The sequence below is a fragment of the Numenius arquata genome, chromosome 2 (genome assembly GCF_964106895.1).
Source record: "Numenius arquata chromosome 2, bNumArq3.hap1.1, whole genome shotgun sequence".
Taxonomy (NCBI): Eukaryota; Metazoa; Chordata; class Aves; order Charadriiformes; family Scolopacidae; genus Numenius; species Numenius arquata.
This window is the reverse complement of record NC_133577.1, coordinates 70372780-70399840: the sequence shown is the minus strand read 5'-3', so window position 1 is coordinate 70399840 and position 27061 is coordinate 70372780. Positions and strand designations below refer to the sequence as shown.

The 27061-nt window shown below is 39.3% G+C and overlaps 1 protein-coding gene across 1 annotated transcript in view; it reads left to right on the top strand.

Annotated features, from left to right (window-relative positions):
- KIAA1549 (KIAA1549 ortholog) overlaps positions 1 to 27061 on the top strand; it is a 148326-nt gene that overhangs the window by 100022 nt on the left and 21243 nt on the right. The window contains exons 9-12 of the mRNA XM_074168721.1: positions 3390 to 3567; positions 5791 to 5975; positions 20780 to 20982; positions 24267 to 24391. Coding sequence (XP_074024822.1) covers positions 3390 to 3567; positions 5791 to 5975; positions 20780 to 20982; positions 24267 to 24391 — 691 coding nt within the window. The remainder of the gene's footprint in view (positions 1 to 3389; positions 3568 to 5790; positions 5976 to 20779; positions 20983 to 24266; positions 24392 to 27061) is intronic.

The window sequence follows — 27061 nt, the reverse complement described above, 5'->3', positions numbered from 1 at the left end:
TCCCCTGTATTGAAATTCTTGTATCTCCTCCCTCCCTGTGTCGTCTCTCACTGCCAAAGTATAAATGTAAAGTGCTTAAATGCATTCTTACACATGGGCTATATTGCTAGAAGCCTGGAAAATACCATTTCTGCCTCTGCTTGCATTCTTAGCACTCTCAAGGATAAAGGCATCTCTGTACAATATGAGACAAAAAAAATCTGAAGCTGCACGGAGAATATAATTTGGAACAAAATGGCATAAAACTGTGTAAAAAATGGACACAGTGGCTGTGTACCTCAATTTTATAAACAGATCCAGTGTGCCATTTTCTCTGTTGCAGCAAACTCGGAGGTTAGTTTAAAAAAAAAAAAAAGTTTTGTAGTGAATCAGTGTGACAGTGGTGAAAACTAAAGTACTGATATTGTCACAGTTGCTGTTGAGGTACAAGTCTAGTTGTCTCGTAATCACCTCAAGAATACCATGCTCAGCCATCAGCTTTCCCAGAATGGAAATCTATAACCATGGCGCCGTGGATTTGAAATTTTGTCTGCAGCTTCCCTCAGTGTGGTGTGAGCACTCGAAAAATACTGTGTATTCAGAATGAATTATTTCAGATAAAACATATCTTAAAATAGTGAGCTTAGTTCACCAACATGAGCCTGCACCTCCACCTTCCGCTGAATTTCTTCATGCTCATTCCCATGTTCTCTATTCTGTGCCAAAATAGCTCCAGCTCCTCAGCGTAGGAAAAATAGCTCCAGCTCCTCAGCACAGGAAGCCATATACTGTTGTTTTTAAATCTGTGTTAAAAATTGTATTGTTGCAGTTGTGGCAACAGGTTCCTGTTGCGTGCACAGGAATCTGTTCTCTTTTCCCTCTGCCCTTTCTAAAGGCAGCTGTGGAGAAGTTCCTTTTTTAACCCATTCAGCCAGCTTCTGGCTGTTACCCTGTGTGTATAACACACATATAATTACAATGCTTCTTGGATACTCCATGACACCATAAAATGTTCAATTTAAGAATCTTCTAAATTCCTCTGATTTTATAGCTTTGCTACACACAGAGAGGTTGCATAAAACTAAATGAAGAACCCATTGACTTTCTGTCCCGTATGGCCTTTCAACTCCCTCGGTCTCCATGTGAGTTAAATGCTACTTAGGAAGGGTTCATCCACGCTGAAAGCAGATACCAGTCCATACACCCTTCTGCTCTGTGCACTGAGGCCAGGCTGTAGTGAAGGCAACCCAGCTGAAGCAGAAATAGGAAGCTGTGGACATTTGTTAACTAATGATATATCAGGGTTCTGTGAAAACAAATTCAGCCTTACAGCTGGTGAATGAATATGTGTGTTGAAACCTTATTATTATATTTATTATATCAATAGATACTCTTGTGTTACCTTCAGTCAGGGATTGGTTGCCCCTTAGCTGGTAGAAGAGTGGATAGCATTCAGGATGAGAAGTGGCATTGGTTAATGGGTCCTGTTAGCATGTTGTACTGTGTTTCAGAAATATGCACGTTTTTCTGCTCTATTTATAGGTGTTTTGTTTCTCACATCAAATGTGACTGATGTTGAACATTATTCTTTGTTTTCAGTTGATTTGGCCTTGAAGATTTTCTTGACAATTGTGATTTCTCTTTTTTTTTCCCGCTTTCTTTTTTTATTATGTACCTCACTGCTACCACTCCTGGGAAATGCTTTTTTAGGACATGTTGAGTTGATGTCCCCAAAGACCAGAACATCATCCCTGTTGAGCTAGAACATTGCACTGCTTTCCTTCTACATGATTGCTTTGTTGGAAACTAGGAAAGAAAAAAATATAAAGCTTTTCTTTTGTAAGCCTCAGACATACAAACTTTTGTGTGTTTGCTTTACTTTAGCCTATGGGCAGTGTTTGAGATTCTAATTTATTAAATATGTACTTTCTTCAGTAAAGGATAATTCCAAAGGAAACTAAACATATTGCTCTATTTGTGGCAACTCCTTCCAGAGCTCTTCAAGCTCTGTTTTACATGATAAAATACCTCCTACTATTTGTTTGGCCTAATTCTAGGTTGAGATCACCATTACGTGTGAATGGTTAAAGAGGAGGGTTATTATTTATATGATTTAATTTTACAGGAATTCAGAATTGTTATGTGATTCTCATATGCAATGTAGATATTTGGTGGTTAGAGAGTATCTACAGGGCTTCCTCATAGCATGCATTCTTTTGATTATTAATGTCTTTAGAAGTAGGAAGGAACAGTTGCTTCCCACAGCATCAAATACATTCCTTCTTGAAGAAAGGTTGATGCCAGGGGGGAGCTGTTTGGAAGTTGAACGTGACTGTGCAGGTGCTTTTGCTGAGGAAGAGCAAACAATTCTATTTGAAGCTAACAGAATACTTGCCTGTGTAACTGCTTGACATTTGGAAAAACTGGAACAACGAGGTGTGTGTTATTCATAACAAAGCAAAGTCAAAGCAGGTATTTAGGGAAGGAACAGCGCAATCACAATAATGTCTTCAGTAACTCCTACTAACTGACCAATGCTAAAGGCAATAGAGGCTTCCAGGGTGGCATGGTGTTGGCATCTTTGGAGTGTGAGCGGTTCTCTTACTTCAATACTGGATCTGTGCATTGTCATGAAAGAAATAGGAAAAAAGAAATGGTCACTTCAGGTTTGCCATAAAAATGTGTAATACAAGGGATCGCTACCCTGAAAATTTTCCTTTCAGTTACAAAATGGATGTTTCTAAATTTCCCAGGGTCCTGGAGCACTTGAGAAGTGCTTGTGTAATTAGACAAGACATGAGACAATATTACTCCAGCAATGTTGGCATCTTCTGGAAGACTTCCGCTCAGAATCTTTTGCATAAGTATTAGCTGAAAATATCCTGAATTTTAGTTTGGAAGCAAATTATTATTACTGAATATTAGCTCTACGTATCTACCCTTGTCCAGTGTTGACTTAAGCTCTTTTCAGATGAAAGAACGAGCCTATGTGTATGTTGCCTTTGCTGCATACAGTATTTTGGAGCACTACACGTGTCTTCCTATCAGACTTCTCTGGATATTGACAATTTCCAAACTGTACCAGTTCACAGCAGTTACATGGTTAGTTATAATATCACATTTCTTAGTGTCACAGATAGAGGGATTTTCTTTAAGAGATATTGTATTTCTACATCGTAATGCAAAGTGGAATCTTTTTTATGCACTAGGGGTTGCACACAGTGACAATTAAGGCAGATACTGCTGCCATCTTGGTAAAGCTGTTCCGAATGGTTTTTTTAGATAAGTGTCCTTAAGGTCCAAGCCCTGTGAAGGGAAGGGGGAGAGAGGTTAAGGACTGAAAGACCAAATATGTGGGAGCTCCAAATAAATACAGCTTAAAATGTAAAAGCTTTCCAATTTCTTTTCAGATTGTGAACGTGTCACGGTTAGTTGGTGTTGATAACCCTGTGGAGCTGATCTATTTTGTGGAGGACCAGGATGGGGAGAGACTCAGCGCTCTGAAGTGCTCAGACCTGATGAACAGAGTTGATATCCAGCGGGCTGCAATCATCCTTGGATACCGCATTGAAGGCACTGTTGCACAGCGTAAGCCCTATCAAAACCACACTGATGCCAGCGAAGAGAAACAGGAAGGGTGACATTAGCTTTGGAGATTATGGCACTGCACAGTGCCCACTGTAGCAGTGCTTTGTTCTTGGGGTGCTGCAGTTTTGACACTCCTGAGGAAATAAATTCTAGTAGTCTTGCAGTGAGATACATGGTGTTGCTTTGCTTCTTGAAGACTCTGCTGAGCTTGGAATTACAAGAGAGTCTTAAGCTTAAATGCAAGCCTCACTGCATTCACTTTAGTGCTTGTGCTGGAAAAATGCTGTGCTAACTAGATACCTTCTTGCCATTTTGATCTCTTTCTGCTAGTCCAATATTCTTTGCAATTTATCTTGCTCCAGAGCTTGCACAAAACCCACGATTGTGGGATGGGAGGGTGTCAGTGTGAAATGGGTGTTTCATTTAGCTGAGTAATGGCAGTGAAGTTTAACATAAGTCACTGTTTTTGTTTTTCTAGTTACGGTTTCTGTGAGTGAAAGATGTAGGCTAATGCCAGTTGGGGCATTTTGGAGGGTATAAACAAAAAGAAACAGTTTATTTCTTCCATTGAATATGATTGACTATTTTTATTTGTTTGTTCATCAGTAATATAAAAGTAATGTGATCTTTTAATAAAGGTAATATAAAAGTAATGTGATCTTTTACTAGATGCACATCAGAATAAATATGACAGGTCATATAAAGTCATATAATTATTCAGGAAACTTGGTATATAAATAATTTGCAGTAAGGAGCGAGACAGAAAACCTACTCAAAATTCCATGTTATGATTAGGAAAGAAACTTCAAAGTATTTTAAAACAGTAACAGACAAGTATAGGATCTACAAAATACCTTATTGAAATGAATGCTTAATTGCTTTTTCTCTTCTCTGTGCAATATGAAGGCAGGAGTTACATTTTACCACAGAGTATTTTGCCAACTGAACAAGCATGTGTGTGATTTTTAAAATTCTCTGCAGAAAGAAAAGAAAGAAAACAGTAATAATTGGACCATCTGGATGTGTTTCTAAATTTTGTCCCTTATTAGAACAGTGGTTTAAAGATAGGTCAGTAGCTCATATACATCTGCTTAATATCTGTTAATGGACTGTAATTTTGGTTAGGGAGAAATGCAAAAAGTTGCAAGAATAATTTCCCTTTACAAAGATGATAGGTGTTGAACAAACTTCATGAAGTGTTCATAGCTTATTCTGCATGTTGAAACTTGTTCTCTTTGGCGCATCATTAGAAAGTTCTTTTAAGATGCATAGAATCATAGAAATTTTTAAAATGTTTCTTATAGGAAGAAACTAGAATAAAAAAGATTATTTTTATAACAGAAAATGTAATTTCATAAATGAGCTGTCAGATGTATAAAATACAAGAATTATTACATGTTCCTTTTAATCTCTTAACTTCATCATTAGAATGGCCATTAATAAAATGATATATAAAACTAAGATTGCATAAAAATATTCTTTTTAACTTGAAAGTATCGTTTTAAGAAAGTGCATCAGTTTGACTAGAAATGTATTGCTGCTGTGGTTTTCCGTCCCACATATAACCACTAGGCAGAATAGAGCAAATGAAAGTTTTGTTGATTCTTCCAGTTCACTTTTTACAAGCATGACTGGTTTGATTACACTTTCCAGTAGTTTTGTCTGCTGTTCGGGGCTAAAGGATCCCACACGGACAATGAAACAGAGAAAGGAAAAAAAGTAATTAAAAATGTGGAACTATACATCTTGGGGAGGAGGGTCTTACTGATTTCAAATAGAGTGTGATTATTGATGGAGAAGGTAACAAAATACATAATGTATAACTAAAGAAAAGAGGCAGCTGATAATACTGCTTAAAGCAGGAGACAGGCAATAATATTGGAAGGTCCTTCTCACCTTTGTTAGTGGTAAATAATTTTTCTAGACTTATTTCACTATGTCAACTCAGTTTTGGGCTACAAAATGATGTGGCAGAAGTGTGTTTTCATTAGTTATTTAAGCAGAGGTATTCAGAAGGTAGGCCAGGACAATCAGTCACCTGCCCCAAGCTTCCTGAGCATGGCAAAACAGTAACTTATAAGTAGTATGACATTTCCTGTGATGTGTGTCTGGTTTCTGATAAATTCCTTAACTAGCATTTAGAAGAACATAAAAATACATAACCTTGAAGTGTCCTCAGTTAAAAATATATAACCACATAAAGTCTTCCTTTTAACTTCACAGCTGTGGAGAAGCTGAAGGAGTCCACCTCAGAGTCACAGAATAGCAACCTATGGATTATTGTTGGTGTGGCCGTCCCAGTTGCTGTGGTGCTCCTGATCGTTATTATTTTATACTGGAAACTTTGTCGAACTGATAAACTGGAGTTTCAGCCAGACACGATAAGCAACATTCAGCAGCGACAGAAGGTAAAAGGGGAAGCTGGGCTGAGAGGAGCTTTACTATTCTGAGCATAAAAAAACGTGAGAGTCTAGGCAACAACTAGAATCCTTAAACAGAATGTGGAAACACAGTTTCAGAGCCTTCCAGTTTAAAAAAAAAAAAGAAAAAAAAGTCAAATGATAGTTGAACTTAAGAAATCCTGTGGTGTTTTATTTGTTCTCCTAGGTATACGATACTGCATTAGATAGATACATCCTTCTGAAATGTGGGCAGTGAGGCTGAAAGGAACCTTTCTTTATCACTTCATTTCAAGGCTTTCAGATAGGACTGAATAAGAGGAAATGTACTGAGTGTTGAATCACTGACCTTGTTTTCTGCAGAGGGCTGAATTTTTCTTTGGAGAGCTTCTGCTAAACCAATTTGACAGCTAAACTGCACTATCCGTTTTACTTCATGCTGAAACTAGAATTTGCTAGAGCCTATCCTTGCTGCTCCACGTTATGCCATGGCTCTTGTGTCTCCGTTGTGAGAGCCTGTTGCAGGACTAGAACTTCTAATTAGTGGATCCGCATAAGACTGTATGGGTGAGTGTGTTGGACAGAGTGTTGGAGGACGGGGTTAGGATGGTGAGAAATTCAGTAGTCTTGTCTTTTTCCTGCCCAAGGCTATAAATTAAAAAATATGTGATCCCGGATTTTCACAAAGGATGTATTCAGTAAAAAGAGTGGAAAAGTGACTAAAGGGTTACAAATCCTACTGTTCCTTTTTACAACTGAAGAGAACCGGTCTGTGTGTCAGAGATGCTTATTACTGACTATACCTTCAGAAGCATTATTAAAGGCAAAATAATCTGTCTCTGCTAATCCTGTGGTACTGTAGTCATGTTCTTGTGCTGTCACCTCATGTTCAGTCATACAGTTTTCTCTGTAACAAGTCTTGTCTGTACACCATGCTCTCTTTCAAGATAATTAATGATGTGAAAGATGAGAGAAGCAGAAAGCAGTTGTACTTCCAAAGCAGTCAGAACAAATCAATAGTAACTTCCACTTGTCTTGCCACTGCAGATTGAGTGTCAGAATCAAGGTCGGCAACAAGCAGATGAACTTCACCCCCTGGTACCTTGTTTCACCTGTGCTGTGGTAATACATAACGCAGATTTTGATCGAAGAAGTTCCCCATGGTAGTTTCAGCTAATTTGAGAAGGGTCATACAAAAAAGGCGAGAGGGGATCATTACCCTCAGTATGCTATTTCATCACATACTTTTTCGGTACCTCTCGGCTGTTGCAAGCTTTTTGTAAGAAAGCAGTTGGGTTGGGTTGACTGTAAGGACAGAAACGTCTTTTATAGTTCTACTTTCTTTTGGAAAAATGGCTCAGTTGTTTTTGTCCACTGCTTCCACAGTATTCTTCATCTTAATCATTCATGAGTCAGAAGCCTTGAACTTGTTTGTATGCAAGTCTCATTTCAGTTCGCCTAGGGAGCCTGTCACTTTGCCTTCTTTAGGGAAGTCATTATAAGCAAACTAGAAAGAACCAGTAAGGACATCTAGTTCAATCCTTGTGCCAGTGGATGGCTCATACTTTAATACTAAATGAGGTAAGGCAATAAAAAGTGTCTTAAATTTTTATCACTTACCACATCAAACATCTGGCAGAACCTACTTTGAAAACCATTTTGCTCCTTTGCCCAAGACCCAAAACAAAAGTAGGACTCTGGTTTCCTTAGTAGCAGGCTGTCTTTGGGATTTCTTCATGTCTTCAAACAGTGGGTTGGAATGCCAGGTCAGAATAGGGCATATTTAACAAACACTGAAGACCCCCAGACAGTCACAATAGCGTACAAATTAATAGGGACATCTGGTCTGGTCCAGCCCTTTAAAATTGTTTGTGTTTTTTATACTTTTTATTACAGTAAGTGCAAAGAAATGGTCAAGAGAGTGAAATCATGTGGTCAGGGATTTAGGTCTGTAAATAAACTCAATTTGAAAATGGACTCTGGCTCCCCCTTCCACACGCTGCCCACAATTATTTCCATTCCCTCTTTGCAGAGCTTGTCATTGGTACCAAAGGAAAGCGAAGGCCTGCACTGCATCTGTAAATGGAATGATATTTAGGCTAAAGATCTGGGTTGTTCCTCTTGAAATCAATATTTCATTGGTAAAAACCATAAAGATGCATTTGTAGTGCCAGCTCTTCTCGCTTCCATTAATCTTTAAAAAAATTTCTTTTAGTGTAAATATAGAAATGGAATGTATAAATGTCAAAGTATTTCATTAACACATGCATGGCATATCCATACTGGAAATAGAAGAGAATTCTTTTCAACCATGCAGTAAGTCTACAATATGTTTCGCACTTAAAAATGTGTGTTGGTTGGAAGATAAGAAACTGAGACACCCTTTTCTTGTTGAGATTAAATAGGATTTTATACCACACTGGTGGATCTCCAGAGGTATCACTAGTCTTTTTTTCAGTGTGTTTAATTAGCCATTTTAACATAACAGATCAGTAGGCAGCATAATAATCTGTTAGAACTCACAGTAGCAGCTGATAGAAAATTATGTCACCTGTGAGTTAAAAGCCCAGAACAAGGTTGGGAGTGGGGTTGAAGGTAAAGCCTGTTTGTTTCACACTGCTGGGAAAGACTTTGCCATTAAAAGGCTGGTTCCTTGAAACATCAAGAGAGAGAACTTCTGTAAATGTACGGTAATGCAGATTACATAAGTAAGACATAAGTTTTGCAGGAGCTTTTTATGCTCAGTTTAGAGTAGTTTTTAGAAATTTGTGCTCTTCTCTTCAGAGAGATGCTTTAAAGACACTACTAATTTTCGTGGATTCTGTAGCCCAATGTGTCATTCTAGTATCATCTTTTCTTTCTTCCTTTCACTTAACTACTTAATTCTGGTTTTAAACGCATGCTTTTTCCTGAAATATTTTTATATGGACTCCGACAGTATAATTATTTGATTTTTGATTTTAATCTTCTATATGTAAAGGTTTACTTTTACAGAGTAGGTATGATTTCTGTGTTCCTATGACCACCATTAAAAGTAAGTTATAAGCTGCATACCCTCACAGTCTATCTTCTGATGAAGTAAACCAGTACTATTATCTGTTGTGAATAAGACCCTGTGTGCCTTTTGGATGTGCCCCAAGAGTGTGGCTGCCTGGGTATACCTCAGTGAGGTAAAGATTGCCAGGGAGTTGTGTTACACCACAATTCAGTCATACTGGCCAGAGTATCATGCCAGCACAGCTAACCTGCTTTGGTCCCTTATCTGCTCTGTGGACATCCCTCTAGGATATTTGGGTCACGGTTCCTCACTTGTGACTGTCAATAATAGCATATTTCCCACTTCAGCAGGCATAGCTCTGTCAAAAAATATTCATATCCTCCAGTGACAAACCCATAGAAGTACCCAAGATTGCTTCTATATTTATGTGCCGTAGCAGCGCTGAAGCTGGGCTTGTGTCCATATTTGCTGCTTGTTCCCACCCTCAAAGCCAGGTCACTCTCAAAGATACTGCACCCTCAGTAAGTTTGCAGATGACACCAAACTAGGTGGGAGTGTTGATCTGCTTGAGGGTCGGAAGGCTCTACAGAGGGACCTGGACAGGTTGGATCAATGGGCCAAGGCCAATGGGATGAGGTTTAATAAGGCCAAGTGCCGGGTCCTGCATTTCGGTCACAACAACCCCAGGCAACGCTACAGGCTTGGGGAAGAGTGGCTGGAAAGCTGCCCAGCAGAAAAGGACCTGGGGGTGTTGGTGGACAGCCGGCTGAACATGAGCCAGCAGTGTGCCCAGGTGGCCAAGAAGGCCAACGGCATCCCGGCCTGTATCAGGAACAGTGTGGCCAGCAGGAGTAGGGAAGTCATCGTGCCTCTGTACTCGGCACTGGTGAGGCCTCGCCTCGAGTACTGTGTTCAGTTCTGGGCCCCTCACTACAGGAAGGACATTGAGCTGCTGGAGCGTGTCCAGAGGAGAGCCACCAAGCTGGTGAGGGGTGGGGAGAACGAGTCATATGAGGAGAGGCTGAGGGAACTGGGCATGTTTAGTTTGGAGAAGAGGAGGCTGAGGGGAGACCTCATTGCCCTCTACAACTACCTGAAAGGAGGTTGTAGAGAGGTGGGTGTTGACTTCTTCTCCCAAGTGAATAATGACAGGACCAGAGGAAATGGTCTGAAGTTGCGGCAGGGGAGGTTTAGATTAGATATCAGGAAGAATTACTCTACTGAGAGAGTGGTCAGGCACTAGAACAGCCTGCCCAGGGAGGTGGCGGAGTCGCCATCCCTGGAGGTATTTAAGAAACATGTAGACATGGCACTTCAGGGCATGCTCTAGTGCCCAAGATTGGTGGTTTGTGTCTGTTTGGTGGGTTTTTGTGGTTTTTTTTTTTTTTTTTTTTTTGTGGTTGGACTCGATGATCTCAGAGGTCCCTTCCAACCATGAAGATTCTGTGATAATACAGATATGGCAAAGCTAATGTTTCTTCCGAGGTGATGACCTGGGCAGGATAGTGAAGGCCTTTTCTACAAATCGGGTGTACCATGTCACTCTACCAGTTTCTGTTCTCTCCATCTGACCTTTGGGTGTCATCACAGGATGAGTGTCTTACAGACAGGATGGCGTAAGGGTCTTTCTTAAAAAGGCTCATGTTGTCTTCTGCAAAGGATGTGTAGAGAACCTGAACTCAAACAATACTAAGGGATGTTCTACTTCTGGATAGTCTCAGAAGTCTGCTACTTCAATGAATATAAACTTAAATACATAGGAAAGAAAACTTTTGTGGGAACTGATGCTGGCAAAACCAGATTTGAAGATAAAGTAGTAAAAAATAAAACGGACCTTGAAGAGACTCGGATTAGCTAATCTATTCCTCTGCCTCATAGCAGGATTAGCAATACATGAAAAATATTAGGTTACCTTTTTCATTCTGGAAATTAGATGGGAAAACATGCTTAGATCAAAGTTATTTGGACCCTTTTTAAACTGAGAGCTAAGGAAGCAGGTCAGAGCAGTGAATTTCTATGTAAGAGTCATTGGTCTGTGCAAGGATAATTCTTTTCAAGAGATGGAACTAAGATATTTAAAGGGCACATCAAGTATTCATGACTTGTTCTGTAAGCCATAGCATCCTACTGGAAATTCAGCTTGAAGTGATCTGGTGAATAAAGATGTCTTTGCCTTTGGAAGTAAAAAGATGCATAAGTGGCATTTTTAAATTACAGGATGTCATTGCCTATACCCACCACAATACTGTCCCAACCTGAGCTTTTTTTCTTGCAAAGAAGCTGTGCCTCTTGGAGGCAATAGAATTTTCGCCATAGGTTATTTTTCTTCTTCATGGAAAAAAAGGATAAATACCTTCAATGCCCAAACCATCATTCTGCTTTCTACTGGACTACTAACGTTTTTGTGTGGAAACACTGTCAACCCCTTTTCTCTTCCTCATAGAGGAAAAAAAAAAAATTCTACATATTATATCTAATGCAAATAGAGTTGACAATATTATTTTTTTTCTCTATGGACATTCAAAAATTAGAATAGAACCTAGTTCACCAGGGATTTCACTTTCCTTGCTGTGTATAAGCTTCTGGAGAAAAAAAGTCAAATCCTTTGCTAGGACTTTTCAGAGGTTGCCTCAGCTCTAGATAGTTATTCATGGAAAGGCTCCCTGCCTTAATGACAAGAATCTCACACCTGTGGACAAGCTCATTGATGGTTCATTTAGAGGTCGTGGATCATCTCTTGTAAATGCTGGGCATGCTGAGGTCATTACCTTTGCAGTGCTAACTTGGACTGAGTTGCTTACTCAGCTCCTAGTTTTTCCAAGGCCACATCCTAAAACCCCAGGGGGAAAAAGTGTACTTCTCCAGCCAGGAGTCACTTCTCTCTGGGGACCCAGTGCATGCCACTATGGTTCTTAAAGGCTGAACACAACTCTCCAGCTTACTGCCCCTCACTGTGTGTCCACATGTGGGAGAGGTGGGGTGGCTCAGTCCCCATGAAGCCTAGGACAAAGCATACAGTACCCTACCTTCTCCTAGAGTGGCAGCACAGGTAGTGTCAGAGCTGGAGGGCTGCCAATTTGCATCATGTGCCAACAAACCTCAGCTAATGTATAATCACCTGGGGACCGTTACCAGCCCTTGCATGTCTGCTCTAATCTGCGCTGCTTCTGACAGCCAGCCAGACCTCCGTGTGTCAATCACGTTACAGGTAATGAATCATGCGTTCTGCAAGATGTGTGAGAGGGGCTTGTGTGGATTTTTACTTTTCCCCCCAAGCAGGGACATCTGATATCTGACCCTCGAGTGTCAGGTGTAACTTTACACCTCTGAATTGAGAGTTTTGCTTGTTATTGTGTATTCAGTAGGCTACCTCTTGGATGTTTCCAGGATCAAAGAGGCCAGCCCTGCTGGAGGCTAAATACTAGGCTTCTGCTCCTGATACAGAGAATTCTTGTGATGTTTTGACATCCTGTAATGCTTTTGTTCATCTGTATAATGTCGAGGCAACAGCTCTGCATTGGAGAATAATTCCAGTCAAAAGAGACTCATGTTAAGAAAGGCAGCTGACACCAATCTTACAAAAGCTACTTGAAAACTGACATGAGTTTCTGCAAGAGATTCATGTCTATGCCTACTGTTTGCATAACAAATATCATTCATTTCTAATAGCAACCTTAACTAACTATCCAAATGTTGTCTTTTTGGAATTGGCATATAGGTTCTGCTGCTTCAGAGTCAATAGCTGGATTCTAACAAGGAACAGGGTATTCAACATCCTAATTACTTCTCAACAGTACATTTCTCTGATGGCAATTCCTCTGCAAAAGCTCTTTTGTGGGAACTCTTCTTCTGTAAAGAGGATTAACTATTCACAAATTGTAGAAATAAAATACCCCATTTATATACTGCTTATACCGATAGATACAAAAAGTAAAATGTCTCCATCTGCTCTTTTACAAGCATATGAGTAGCTGTCTTAAGGTCAGACCGAAAGGCCAGCTAGCCCAGATGCCAAAAGCAAAAACCTATAGAAGGGGAGAACAAGGTGAGTGATGCTTTGCCTTGAGTAACTCTTTAGCCTCCAGTTATTTGTGGCTAAGGACTTTCTCTAGAAGTGGTGATATTTAGCAACCCTCAACACATTTCTCTTCCATGAACTTGTAAACCTCCTAAACCCATCTGAGCTGCCGACAGGGATTTCCACAGAATGTTAGATGTTATAACCTCAGCATCTTGTTTCATCTTGCTTTTATCCTGCCACTTCCTTGCTTTCTGTGGTGCCCCCTAGGCCTTGTATTGGAGGGGACATTGAACAGCTGATTCCTAGGCACATGCTCCTTGCCAGTCCTGACCTTACAGATCTCTTATCATATTCCCATCTCAATCATCTCTTTTTCCAAACAGAGGAGTCCCAGTTTTCTTATCCATTCTTCTGAACTGGCCTTTGAACCAACTGCTAGCCTTTGAAAAGGCTAGAACATTTTCTAATTCTCTTCCATCCTTTTTGAGAGGGGGAGTCTAGAACTGCATATGCTGTTCAAAGTGTGGGTGACCCATGGATTTATAGAGTGACATTTATATAGTGGTTACTTTTGAAAAGGAGTTAAAAAGAATCCATTTTCAAAATACGGATAAACTTTATATCATCCTAAACCTAATAGGCCACTGAGACTAGATTAATACCGGGGAAAAAATTTCTGTCTTTCCTAACAAAAGATGATAAAGAGTTTACTGTAGAATTTATCTATTTTCGGAACAAGGAAATGGGCCAATATGAAATCATTGTTGCCTAAGGTTTTAATGTTGCTACTCCGTTGTAGCTTCATTTCAGCAAGCAGATTATTTCTGCAATATATAAGAATGCACTTTCTTTCTGTGTGCATTAAACCCTTTTTAGATATATAAATGTGTTTGAGTCACTGAGTGCAACAAAATACCAGGACAAAAATAAATGAAAATTGCTGATTTATGCTCTACCATGAAAGTCTGTTAGCACTTTTCTCATCATTTGAGGAGAAGAAGTGTTTCTGGACTGTGTTGTGCGTGTGCTCTGTCCAGGCAGTGAGAACCATGTTATGAATGTAATCTTTTGTTTCACAAATTGAGAAAAGAGTTTCCTTGATTTATTTATAATTTTTTGGATGTGTTGTGCAACCTCATAGACATTGCAGTTGATGTCGGTGTTGTGTATGTGGCCCTGGAAGAATAATTGTTTGACATAACTTACAGACAAAAGACTGGTGGAACTGAGACACAGCAGTGACCTGTCTATCTTATAAAGTTGGTGATCTTTTTCGAAGTCACTTTTGACACTTTCTTCCAACCAGTGTGCAAAGGAACCTCTCCAAACTGTGATTAAGATAGTATCCACCCTGCGGCATTTCTGTCTGAGAAGGAAGGCTAAAACTGTATGTGATTCAGATACAAAATTCTGCCTGTTACAGCAGTTATCCCAGCAGCCTGTGGGCATAGATGTACTCAGAGTTATGGGCTTTCAACAACATGATCCCTCTTGTATTTTGTGAAATTTACTGAGCTGTCATGGAAATATTAGTGTGGCAGGAAGAAATGCACAAAGGAGAAGAGGGATGATGAAAATCCGTGAGAAAAATCTGTCTTAAGAAAATACTACAGAACAGGTGTCTTGAGAATGTCAGGCTTTATAAAGTTTTGTAAGTTTGGGGGTTTCTTTATTTGTTTCTAATCCTGCTCCAGGAGCAAAATTCCTGACCTGGTATTTTTTTTGTGGGATTCCTGCTTTACTTTGTGTGGTGGTGAACAGTAAGCCAGTTTTGACTTTTCAGAGGAGACAAGGAGAACCAGAGGCTGTACGCTGGGTTGTTCTGGTCTGCCATGCCGGCACTGGTTATACCGTGCGCTACTTTTCCCCGACTTGATGGTAGAAACCCATATAACTATATGCGTGTTTCTTCTCCACAAGGACATGTTTGCTCAACTGCTTTATCTATTCCCGGTAACGGTGGTAGTTGACACAAGTGCTGTTGTGATGACAAATGTGAGATGTAATTTGTTTGAAGAGGCACTTGGTCTGAGATAAGAAAATGGGCAGCATTTTGTATATATAACCCCTTTTTTGGCCCTCAGATGTCAAAATCTTGCTTCTTTTAGAGATGGGGCTTGTATAGAGGTTATAGGCCGTAATACAACTGTAATGGGATACCACCTAAGCCAAGCTTAGCTGGCATCCCACCTAAGGGGCAATATAGTGAACATTGCACACATACTTCTTTTCACATAAATACATGGTTATCAAGTGAAGGTGTTTAAGTCGAACTAGCGACTTTTTTTGTTTTGGTACTTAAAAACATTTTCAAAACTAGCATCAGAGGAGGATCCCTCTGCCCATTTCTCAATGGTGCTTAGTATTGTTTTTGAAGTAGACCAGGAAAGAGTTTGTGCTTATGGCATAATTGATTGTGTCGTATCCCATTTCATAGGAAACTTGTGTTAATGGCACAAAAAGACTTTCAGGAATACAATTGGGTCTTTTTTCAGTATTTTGAGGGAGGCTATGAAGATGGAACTCTGCTTCTATGTGATCTTCTAACATGTTTTTTTTCATCAACAAAGGTTTCTTGTATCTTAACTCAGGTATGCATAATTGTTATTGAATCGCATGTATAATTTGTAAGCATACTTTACAAGCAGTCCCTGGCTATGATCCGAAACGATGTTGTGTTGAAGGGAACTGAATAGTAAAATGAAACTGAGAAAGGTGAACATGCTTCAGTACTCCCAAGTTCTTATTTATTGGTAGGTTGGTAGATGTTTTGAATATCTCATGGAACAGTCACTGCAAATAACATGGATGAATAATCCTTGTGGGAAGATGAAGACTGGTGAAAAAAATGAGCTAAAATTAAGAAGACTCTAGCAAGCACGCTAGCAGCTGCAAATAATTGTCCTTACTGGTGCATCATGAGAGTAATGCAGTGAATTCACACTACCTTATGCTATGGGACCCTGGGAATACGGAGAAGAACTTGATGGGGTGACTCTCAGATTGTGGAAGGCAGTTTGCGAACTTTAATAGCTTTAAGCCTTCCTAAATCAGACTGACTTACATCTTTCACTGAATTTTTCACTGAATTTTTAGAGTTGGAAGGGACCATAAAGATCATCTAGTCCAACTCCCCTGCTGAAGCAGGAGTCTTTAACACGCATTAATTTTAAAAACACTGATTCTCATTGCCTTGCTGCATTTAAACTAGTAGACTTGAGAACATTTGTTGGGTTTTTTTCTGTAAAGTTTCTTTATCCTGTCATTTTTGTAGCATTCCACGTGCTACCACACTAGTAAGGTCATAAGTCAGCAGGACTTCTTTGCAGAGATTCCTGTCCTATTCATAGATTATGTACCAGCACTAAAGTAGTATTTTGAAAATATGCTTAGCTCCTTTTTTTTTTCCCTTAGAAACGTGTTTTAACTGCCACTGTTCAGTGTGTGTGTTGCTACAGAGAACAAGGCAAGACTGGTACAAAATCAATACAAAATTGCCTTAATGCATTAGTTTTCATATTATGTCCAAATTCAAATGCTGCTTGTAGGAACTACAGGAAGAATACTGAGTAAGCGTATTTCTTCTTTCCTGCTTTCTGCTGAAATTATTCACTGACCTGTGTGTGCAGTATTCGCTTTCTCAAGAAGACAGATTGTTGACATTCCTGGTGTGTCTCTGCATCTAGCAAAACAATGTATTGGCAACCATGTTATACTTCTGTGACTTGAACAGTATTGAAATTATTATCTGCTTTCATGGAGTAAGTCTTGACTGAGATGGACAGACTTTGTTTGTAGGCTTCTGCAGAAATGATTTGATTTTTCTAAGAATTGAGCTTCCAATACTTGTTTTTCATTCAGTATGTAACAAAAGAATTAAAGTACTGTCTTGACTCACCAGTTTGAAATCATCTTTCCCTTCAATTTCATCAGGTTCTGCATTTGTATAGTAATATAATGCCTTACAAATGTGTTCGTTTAGATGCATTCATTTTGGTGGTAAGCTTCACAGTAGTTTACCTTTTACCTTTCACAATATAAAGATAAAACAAGTGAAAACCTTCTCTAACAATCTGCATTTAAAACAAGAAATCTTTGCTAATGCTGGGTTTATGCAGTCTTAGGTGGAGGCACTTGAAGCTGTAAAGAGAGGCTCAGTTTCAGCACCTGAACAGGGAGTGGTATCAGCGCAAATGTGCTCTTAAAAAGAGATTGTATTCTTTCCTTGGTGGTGGTTAATTTATGAGCAGTAGGTGACTGATCCACACGTGGTATTCTGACTACCTGTCCTAAGATGAGCAGAGGTCATCCAGTCTGTTACTTTATATAACGATGCAAAGAAAAGAATATGGCAGGTGGCATGCAGAAATTTATAAGAAAATGTGGGAAACCTCTTCAATCTGGAACAACGCTGTTTGTTCATTCCACTGAGTCTCAGTGACTCAATGGTAGGGGCATCTACCACCTCTCTGGGCAACCTGCTCCAGTGTTTCACCACCCTGATGGTAAGAATGAAATGTTTGTGTGTGATTGTCAGAGACTTGTTAGAGGTTTACCAGTTAAATTCTCATAGGGCTACACCTACTCAGCACATATAAGCTCTGTAGAGCTGTACCTTAAAAGTTGAGAGGGTTTTTTCTCTGTTTCTGTATGTGGAGGTTGTTTTGAGGCCAGTTAAAAGGAATGAGGAACAGCGAGCCTCAGGCTCTTGGGTAGCGTAAACTGGAACTGGCAGCTGGCTGGCAGAAGGAGAAAGGGGCGAGAGGGTGGGATGGAGAGACTGATTCTGCCTGGCAAGAAAGAGTAAGACTAGATAAGGAGTTTACCTGGCTGCAACTGTAGGAAAATAGAGCACAGGTTCTGTGGTGCCCAGAGTGAGCGCTTCTTGAGGCCTGGGATGGTGATACCTGAGGCTTGCCAGTCCTCTGTCACCAGCAAGCATCCATGAAATACATTGGCAAAATCTCAGCCACCCTAGCTGCAGATGTGCATAGAAGAATACATCCTTTTTCTTCTTAAACCCCCTCCTTTTACTACGTGTTTGCCAACTTCTGCATGAAATGAGATAAAATAACACTCTTACATTCTGCCTAACTTTGACTAATAGCAGAATGCCCAGCCTGTGCCAAGGATCCAGCAGGGTGAGAAGACAGCAAGAGGGTTCCTATGGAAGAAATGAATTTATGATTTTGTAGCTCAAGACTCTATTGCAACACCTGTGCATGAGAGGATCCAGTTGTGATCGTTCAGACAATCTTAACTGTGCCATTTCTTATAGTGTGAGTGCTTGTCTTTGCAATCCTAACAGTCTCTTAATTCAGCTTCTGTGTGATCTGTCTGTAGATAAACATTTGTGCATACATATGCTGTGGTGTATGTACATGTACACATAAATATATCTGTTTCCGTAACTGTGCTTAGACTAAAGGTTATGTTAGACTGCAGCTAGGAATAAGACTATTCAAAGTGAAAAAAATAAAAAAATATATTTTTGCATGTTGCTTTACTACCCAGAGGATTTATAAGCCAAATATGCTACAGTTAACTCGAAGGTATGTTGAAATGCACCAATCTTAATAAAACCATAGTAGTAATTCCAGTATTATTAGTCTTTGTGTCTCTAGTTGTCCTTGCACACCCCACCCATCATACTATTCAAAAATTAATAGTAACTTTGCAGGTCAAGTCAAGGGTGCTTAGGAAAGGGTAGAGCACCACCAAATTTTTTTGTTAAATAGTTGTACCCAGCACATGGGGAAGACTCTCATCATCTTTGTAGCAAAGGGGGCTGGAGGCAAGGGAGGGAAATGTAGTGAAATAAAGAAAGTGATCATCAGGGATCAGCAGCAGGGCTGTATAGGCATGAGGGTGGAGTATGAAAGGGTTAGAAGAAGGAGGGAAACCACTGAAGAGGTTCAAAGGAAGAGTGTCGCACACCAGAATATCTTCAAAGGGAATAGACGTAATGTCAAACGGATCAGAGGTGGAGGTGGGGTAACTAAGAGAAGTTTCAATAATCAAAGTGCTGCTAGCTGGCATGGTAATTCTGTCAGCGGAAGTGAAAAGTTCCTCCTCAGAAGTATTTTGGAAAAAGAAAGGAAAAAAGAAAAGGAGGTTGGGGGTGTTTTTTTAAGTGAGCAAGATTCCGAGGACAACGTTTCAATTCTGAAGAGGGGGAAGTTTCAGGAAGGGTTCACTAAGTGTCTATGACTCAAAAAACGGAGAAACAGTTACACCTTCACCTGATCTAGCTCAATAGTGCCTTTTTGAATCAGTGGTTGCAGTCATTTACAGAAATTCAATAAATGAATCACCCGTAATGCTGAATTGAAGGGACTGTTGTAAAGCCTAAGAAAAATGGGGTATAGTGGAAGACATCCAGATTTGTTCAAATAATAAGCTTACTCATTTTGTGAGAAATGAACTCCAAAACCTCAACCATTCAGATAGTTGTTGAATTTTACAGGAAAGCTTTTATTGCCATCTACTGGTCTATACAGGCAGTTTGCTGTGCTAAACCATCCTTTCTAAGAACCATTTGGAAAATGTTTGCTTACTGAGAAAATATTTTGAAGAGATTGTTTCAGAATATTCCTTAGGCAAGCTTATCTTTGGCATGATATCAGACGAGTCTGTTTGTAGTTAACTATGCTGGCATGCCAAGCTTTTATGAAAGGGGGTTCATTTAAACATCTGGAACCTGACGCACCCGTAGACGGACTCCAACACATGCTTCACTTTGTGGGAAATCAGCTCTAGGAACACACAGAGGGTTTTGTACGTGTGCTGTGCAGTGGGTATGTGTGCATGGGCTTTGAAAACTGGAGTTGTCAACCTTTCTTCTTTCAACTTCCAAACTACATAAAGTTGAGCGAGACTTGAAAAAAAAACTTAAGTTCTTCAAAATTCCTAATTACACCAAAGCCCAAAAGAACCAGCAGGAAATCTTGAAACTTGGAGACTTGATTAAATTAAGTCTGAATCAAGTCATTGACAAGGTGAGATTAGCTTTTTTAATAAATAGAGTTATGAAAATGAAAGGCCCAGTTCTGTTTCTTTCTCAAGCAAAACGCCAATTGAATCCATAATCCCTTAATAAGATCTCTAGGATAAGCATGTAATTTCTCTAAACTCCAAAGTCTTTTATATATTTTTCTGTCTATTCAGTATGGAATTCCGCAACAGCTGGATTTTCAGTTCTTTTCTGGAGGCATCCATGCTGGCTGAAAAGTCATTGCCAGGCTGCCGTATAACTCAGATCTGCGGAATGTTTATCTTTCATCAGATGAACTAGATGTTTGTACAAGCACTCCTAGACTCCTACAGATTTGGGGAGCTCAAAATTAGGAAGACCAGCAGTGACATTATTTATATTATTTAAATTCTCTTCCCTCATTTTGACTGAAAGAAATGGAAAGATGACCTGGCAGTGGTAGCCATTTCAGTCAGTACACTGGTGTCTATGGCCTTGCACCCACAAGTAAACACAAAGCTCCTCACATAATGATTAAATGTGAAGAAATAGCTGGAAAAAGATGTAGCAGCAACAGAAGGCTATTTTTTTTTGACTGGATTTGCTGATTTGGAGTTCTAAACTGTGTATCATACACTCAAGTAAGATGATAGAGTCATGAGGGTTTTATTTTTCTTCACCCTGCAGCTCTCCTGTTCATTCCTGAGACTACCATATCCTGACCATCCTTCTAGTGGCCATTGTTAGCAGATCTTAACCAAAGCTTTTGTAAGCATTGTCACTCATGGTTCCTGTTTTTTGTCTTTGTTCTTCTCTCACAGCTACAAGCCCCCAGTGTGAAAGGCTTTGATTTTGCTAAGCAGCATCTGGGCCAGCACAATAAAGATGATGTCCTCATTATCCATGAGCCAGCTCCCTTACCAGGACCCATTAAGGATACTACCCCATCTGAAAATGGAGATGTGCCCAGCCCCAAATCCAAGACTTCCTCAAAGCCTTCAAAGACTGTTCGACACAGAGGGAGGTCAGTTCACAGAGGAAAACCAAATTGCAGTACATGATAGTGTATTAATGGCTGTTGATGACTGTATTTTTAGGGCAATTTCAGTGGAAAGAACTGTTCCAGAGCTCTGGGACTTGTGTTTTCTAGTGGGCCATCAGTTACACCTCGCTACTTATTATTACAAGATTGTGAGAATTTAGTGTCTGTTTTTCTCTTAAAGGCAATATGCCCAGTTAAGAGGGGTATTTAAGACACTACTAGGGTGGCTGGAGTCAAGTCATTGCATGTTTAGTGGAAACACCAAGTTTATGTTTTCTGATGCATTCTCTCTGTAGTGCTCTCTAGCTTCTAAGGCAACAGGTGGTTAAAACAAATGAAAACCATTGACCAATAGCAGTGTGTTTCAATAATATTAATAGTGATGAATACATATATGGTAAGTTAGAATTTCCAGCGGTAAGCAGTATATCCAAAATTCAGGGAAGATGCATGAGTGTTTTTATTTGTGGTTATCTGTTTGCTCTCATAGAAAACCAGCTTTGTTCAGGAAAAGGAGTGATAATTTACAGCTGTGCCAGTGGAAAAGTGTCTGCCAGCCTTCAGCAGTAATCTCCTAACCTTTTCCCGTAATCAAATGATGTGAATGCCTCTTGCCTGAAAGTATTATATTTGTAGTATAGGCGCTGTAACAGACCTGTGCAGTAAAAAAGGATCTGTGTGTTAAAAAAAAAGTTGGAGCGGGGGAGGGTAAGTATGAAGGGAAGGTAATAGGTGGGAATAAAAATGGAGCCCTGAGGAGAGGAGTGTGCTTTTACATGATGGGAGTTAAAAAAACCCAACAACTAATGGCAGGTTTGAATGAGCTTGAAGGAAACTAGCGGTGGTTCTTCCTGAGCTGCAGGTCTCTGTGACACAGCTTGCTGCTCTGCTCAACTTTATATGCATCCTCTAAAGCCTCAGTTGTCCTAAGGTCCCTGCTTCATCTTCCCCATGTGGGCTTTGTATAGCTCAGGTTCCACCTTCCCATATGGTGACCCTGTCTTCCTAACTCCCTACAGGCCTTGCAAGTAGTAGACTACCAGTGGTACAGTGGAAGGTGGGCAAAACTGGAAAATAGTGGAAGAAAAATTAGCTAACTCATTTTGATGTAGCTTAAATAAATTAAAACAAATTAATATAAATCAGAAGGACAAGTGTTTCTGTGTTCCTTTCAAGTGTTCAAAGTTCAAAAGTGGCCTAAGAGAGAGATAGTACTTAGGGGAAGGTATCTATATTCACATGTACATATGTATAGGAAAGAAATTTTAAATTGAGACTGTTACTGTATTTCATCTAGAATAATTCAGAAAATAAAACAGGAAGAATTTTCTGAAGCCAACATTTTAATGCTTCACCTGAAGACGATGATGAATCATTGATTGAATTTGGAACAAAGATACTTCTTTTTTTTTAAATAGCATCCAAATTCAAACACTTCAAAATGTTTTCAAAAGAGAAATTCCCTCCTCTCTCTCATCCTCCCTTAAGAGCAAATCTCCCTTTAGGCTTAACTATGGAGATATTACCATCATTTCCCTTATATGCTGACATGCCCATGTCAGCTTGAGATTTAAAACATTTATTCCCTGAGGCAGAAGTTGAAATGTGAAATGATAGCATAGTGTGTTATGTTGGTTTTAGCTGTTTTCTGTTTTGTGAGGAAATACAGAACTCTGTTCATCACAATGCAATTCAGGACTGTATGTTGTGTGCCAGGAAATGTAGTGGTGATGTGAGTACACGTTCTGTATCTGTAAAAAACAACAAACAAGAAAAACAGCCAGGTTCTGAAAGCACAGCATCTCTAGGCTCCAGCTGATACTTGGGCCTCTTATTTTGGCTTGAGAGGATACAACTGCATGTTCCTCAGCGCTTATAAAGAAAGACTGATGTTGACTCAGCACTATTTATGTTCCTATAATTTACTTAATGATAATTTAGATAGACTGAGGAAAAAGTATAAAGGAAAACAAAGCACAGTGAGGTGAAACAGAAAGTCAGTGGCAGATCTGGAAACAGAACGTCAGCCTTACACTCTGCTGAACCAAGACAAAGGTGATGGAGATGATGGCTCTGCCCACCCTCTCCACCTTAGAAAAGAGGAAAAGATGCAACGGTCAGATCTGTAAGCTCATTGAGAACCATTTCTCCTTTTTTTCCCCTGCTATTTTTTTTATTATTATTGGGATGTCATTTATTAGTAATATGGTCCTACAGAAAAAATGAAAGACAGAGTGCAATTATCAGGCATTGTTCAGGGAGAAGAAAAAGGGGGGTTGAATTCAGAGCATCGCCTGCCGCAAGGATTAGGTTTAACTTTCAATGAATTTGTCTGGCTGGGTGTAGTTATCTTAGTCTGTGGGCTCTAGGCAGGTTGATATTTAGCCCAGAGCCTCAGTAACTAGTTCAGATATCCACCTAGCCTAAGCAAATCTTGCACTTAACAAGGTTAATGCACAGGCAAGTGCACTCTTTCAGTGATTGACTCCCTGTAGGAATAGAATATGAATGTTCACAAGACAAAATGGTCACTAGAGACACTATCATAAAGGCTAATCCTATGTGAAAAGACAGGCTTTTGTGTCACCTGGGCAGTGATGTATGCCCTATATTTTTGCTATTTTTATACTATGGAATAATTTTACATTTGTTTTATATTTTTATATATATTTATATTTTATTATTTATGATTTTAATTTTACTGTTGGGGAAAATCATAGTATTTCTTTATATTTTTCTGTAATCCCCCGCTAAAATTATGAACACTGAAATTGTAATTTGTAGGTAACAAATGTTTTTAAGAATCTCATGACTGAATAGGATAAGTACATAAAAGTCGCGTTTCTGAATGGCCCTGCATTTAACTAGTCAGGAAAATATTCACGGGGACCTGTAGTGTTGAATATTCTGAATTCTAAAATCTGAATATTAGACTAATTACCTGTATGGCTTTCTTATTTCTAATATAATTCTTTTGTGTCTGAAGAGTAAACTGCTGCTTATGAATGCAGAGTTTTTTCTTGAAGTGTGTTTTAAAGGAAAGACTAGTTAATAATCTTGTCACATGTGAATCCTGTTGCAGTCAGTTTTCACATGCAACAACATCGTGGCAATGAATATCTAACTATGAAATACGTATAAACAGAGGGAAATATTGGCAGTCTCCACAAGATACTTTAGCACGGGATTCTTTGCATGTGAGAACTGTGCCCCTTTGCAAACTTACGTTATATGTTGGTTTGTTTGTTTCTTAACGTTTGTGGCAGAGTTTCACCATCAGATGCTGAATCCACAGCAAGTGAACAATCCAGCGGGAGAGAGACGGGAGAAGAAACTGCAAGACCATCAACTGTTGCGAATGAGGGCAAACCACGCAGAGCAGTGAAGAAGGGTTTGTTACTTTTCTTGTGTTCACTAGCAGTGCTTTACTGAGGTCGAAGAATTACTCTAGTCTTGTAACTTGCCTAAAGTCATCTTTGGCTGTTAATTTTTCTGGTTTGTGTCACAGAAAATTTCCTTTCTCTCTTTTTTGAGCTTAGTTTCTTCTGCTGAAACTTAGATCTACACATTCCTTTCATTCCAGTAAGCTTTTGAAACTAATGGCTTGGCAGGAATGAATCTTCTCTCCTTTTCTCTCCCACACACCGCTGGCAAACCTCTTTCCATTTAGGCCTAATTGTGGTTCTCGTGGTAGCAATCTTGCAGACAGTTACATGGGCAGCAGAGGTCACAGCAGGACTTGATACAGCATGGGTATATGTCTCTAACTGTAACTTCAAAAAAGTGAGATTAAGAAAAAGAGACCAAAGAGCCTTCATGATTGTGCTATAGGAAGATGAAAATCCAGTGCTAAAATGTTAGTAACAGTGATTTATTTTTTTTAAAGAACCATCTTCCAGTTAAGGTGCCACAATTTGTCTTGGAGGTAGCCTAAGATATATTTCTTTCCTCATTGAAAAATTGATAAAGCGCTGCAAACCCACTTAAATTTTTTAATTAAAACATTCTTTTAAATTCTTTTCCTGTTTAAAAGTGTGTGAATAACTGTGACTACGCAAACACTAAGAGTTTTTTTCTGAGAGTCTTGCATTCAGATGCCTTGCTCCTTGCTTGAGGATTTAGTTACCAGGTCTTTGCTTTAAATCACAATAATCTTCCTAGAGAAAATGTGATACTGAACATGTGGTAAAGGAGCTTGTGGTATCCCCATCTGTTCTTAATACACGTGGCCTTGGTGGCAGCAGAAACTGAGAAGAAAATATTGACCACATTGTGAGCAGTTTCTTCAGTATATTGAATGTTTCTCTAAGTACTCTATGAAATACCAGCCGAGATGAAGATGACTACTGAGGAATGCAGTGCCAGTGAAATTCAGGTTATAGCGGATAGTCTCCAGATTTTGCTTATATTGAAGAAATAAGATTGAAGAGTATGTAAGATAGTTTACAATAAACTGCTAGCTCTTGGGTGGCTAAACAGCAAGTTAAAATAGTGTATAATTCTTAAACTTTCATAATGTGGACTACTCCTGGAAGACCGAGGGTGATGGAGCAGGCTTTCCTCTGTAACGAACATGTAAGAAAAGAAAGCACAGGATCTGCTAATGTGACTAGAAAGTTATACTTCCAGATAATTCAGCAGGCAGTGTATGCTGTGTGTACTTTACACAATTTACAAAAAGAAGATACTGCATTGATGCTATTTTTATATATATATATATATATATATATATATATATATATATGTTTTTAGTTCCTTAGGTTTGTTCTAAGGACCAAAACTCATGCCCAGGTACATGTATAGGAAAGCAATTAGGCTATGACAGAACTCGTCTCAGGATGGTTATGAGTTGCTCCAAACTATTTGACTTCAATTCTGTTGCCCTGATTTACTGCTCTCCCACTTCTTATTCCCTGGGGACTCTATTTTTGTCTCTTCGTTTTCCATCTGGCTTAAAACCCTTACATAAAGTTTAACGTGCCCTTTTGGTGTAGAAGCATTAAGTATTGCTGCATCTGAATTATCTGGCAAAGGCAGCAAAGGATATAGTGTAAGATGTGTCCTTTTTACCTATCATGCCCTTATTGGATCAAATATACTACTTTTTCCCCATTTGGTGCCCTCTAGTTTGGTAACCATAGGGGCTATTTTTAGCATTCAGAATTGGAGGTGCTGTCTGCAGAGAGCTCTCTGTCTTAAATGGCAGATTCGGCTCCCTTTTTGTGCAGCTGAGGCTTGGCAGTTTGATCCAAGTTCATGCATTTCATTCAAAAGTAAATGCAATCATCTTAGTGCTGTGTTTTTTCCAGTTGCTATTCCAGCTGAATTAGTTATAATAATTACTGTGTTGTCTCTTCTTTTTCCTTTATGTTGTCAGGAGCAAACAGAGTGGGTAAGTAACCAGAGCTGGTAGTTGAGTACAAATGTGAATAAAGATGCTGGGGCAGCTGAAATTATATCTTAAGGATGGAAGGATTTGTCTTCTGAGTCTAAAAAACCGAAATTGCTTTTGAGCTATTGAAGTATAAAAAATTCACAGTAACACAAATTATAGTCATCCAATTTAGGCACATTTTTCTAATTTCCTCCCAATTTTTTTTCAAATTATTGAGGAAAACATTACTGTGAAAGAAGCAAAACTGAGGCAGCTGTTGGTCCTGAAACAAGGACAACAAGCTTTGTATAAAGAAGTTACAGATATTGTTAGTGTCTTTACTAGAAGCCCAGGACTTTGCAGGCTACCTGCAAAGAAGCACAAATATTTTCTCATGAACTAGTGGTTTTCTGGTCAGGACTGAGACAGCAAAAATGGGACAGGAGAAAGCTGACACTGTCTTTGATGCATACCATATGTAGTGATAAATCAAGGACTGTGTCCTCTGATAGCAGTTTCCATCTTGTAATAGTGGAGAAGGATGGATATCAGGATGGCTATGATGTTTTCCATTGTTGTGTTTGTACAAGTAACTAATGAGAGTCATCAGCTCCATCCTGGGAACATAATCAGCTGGAATACAAAGAAACTGTGAAATTTATCCAAAACTACATACTCTGGCATGAT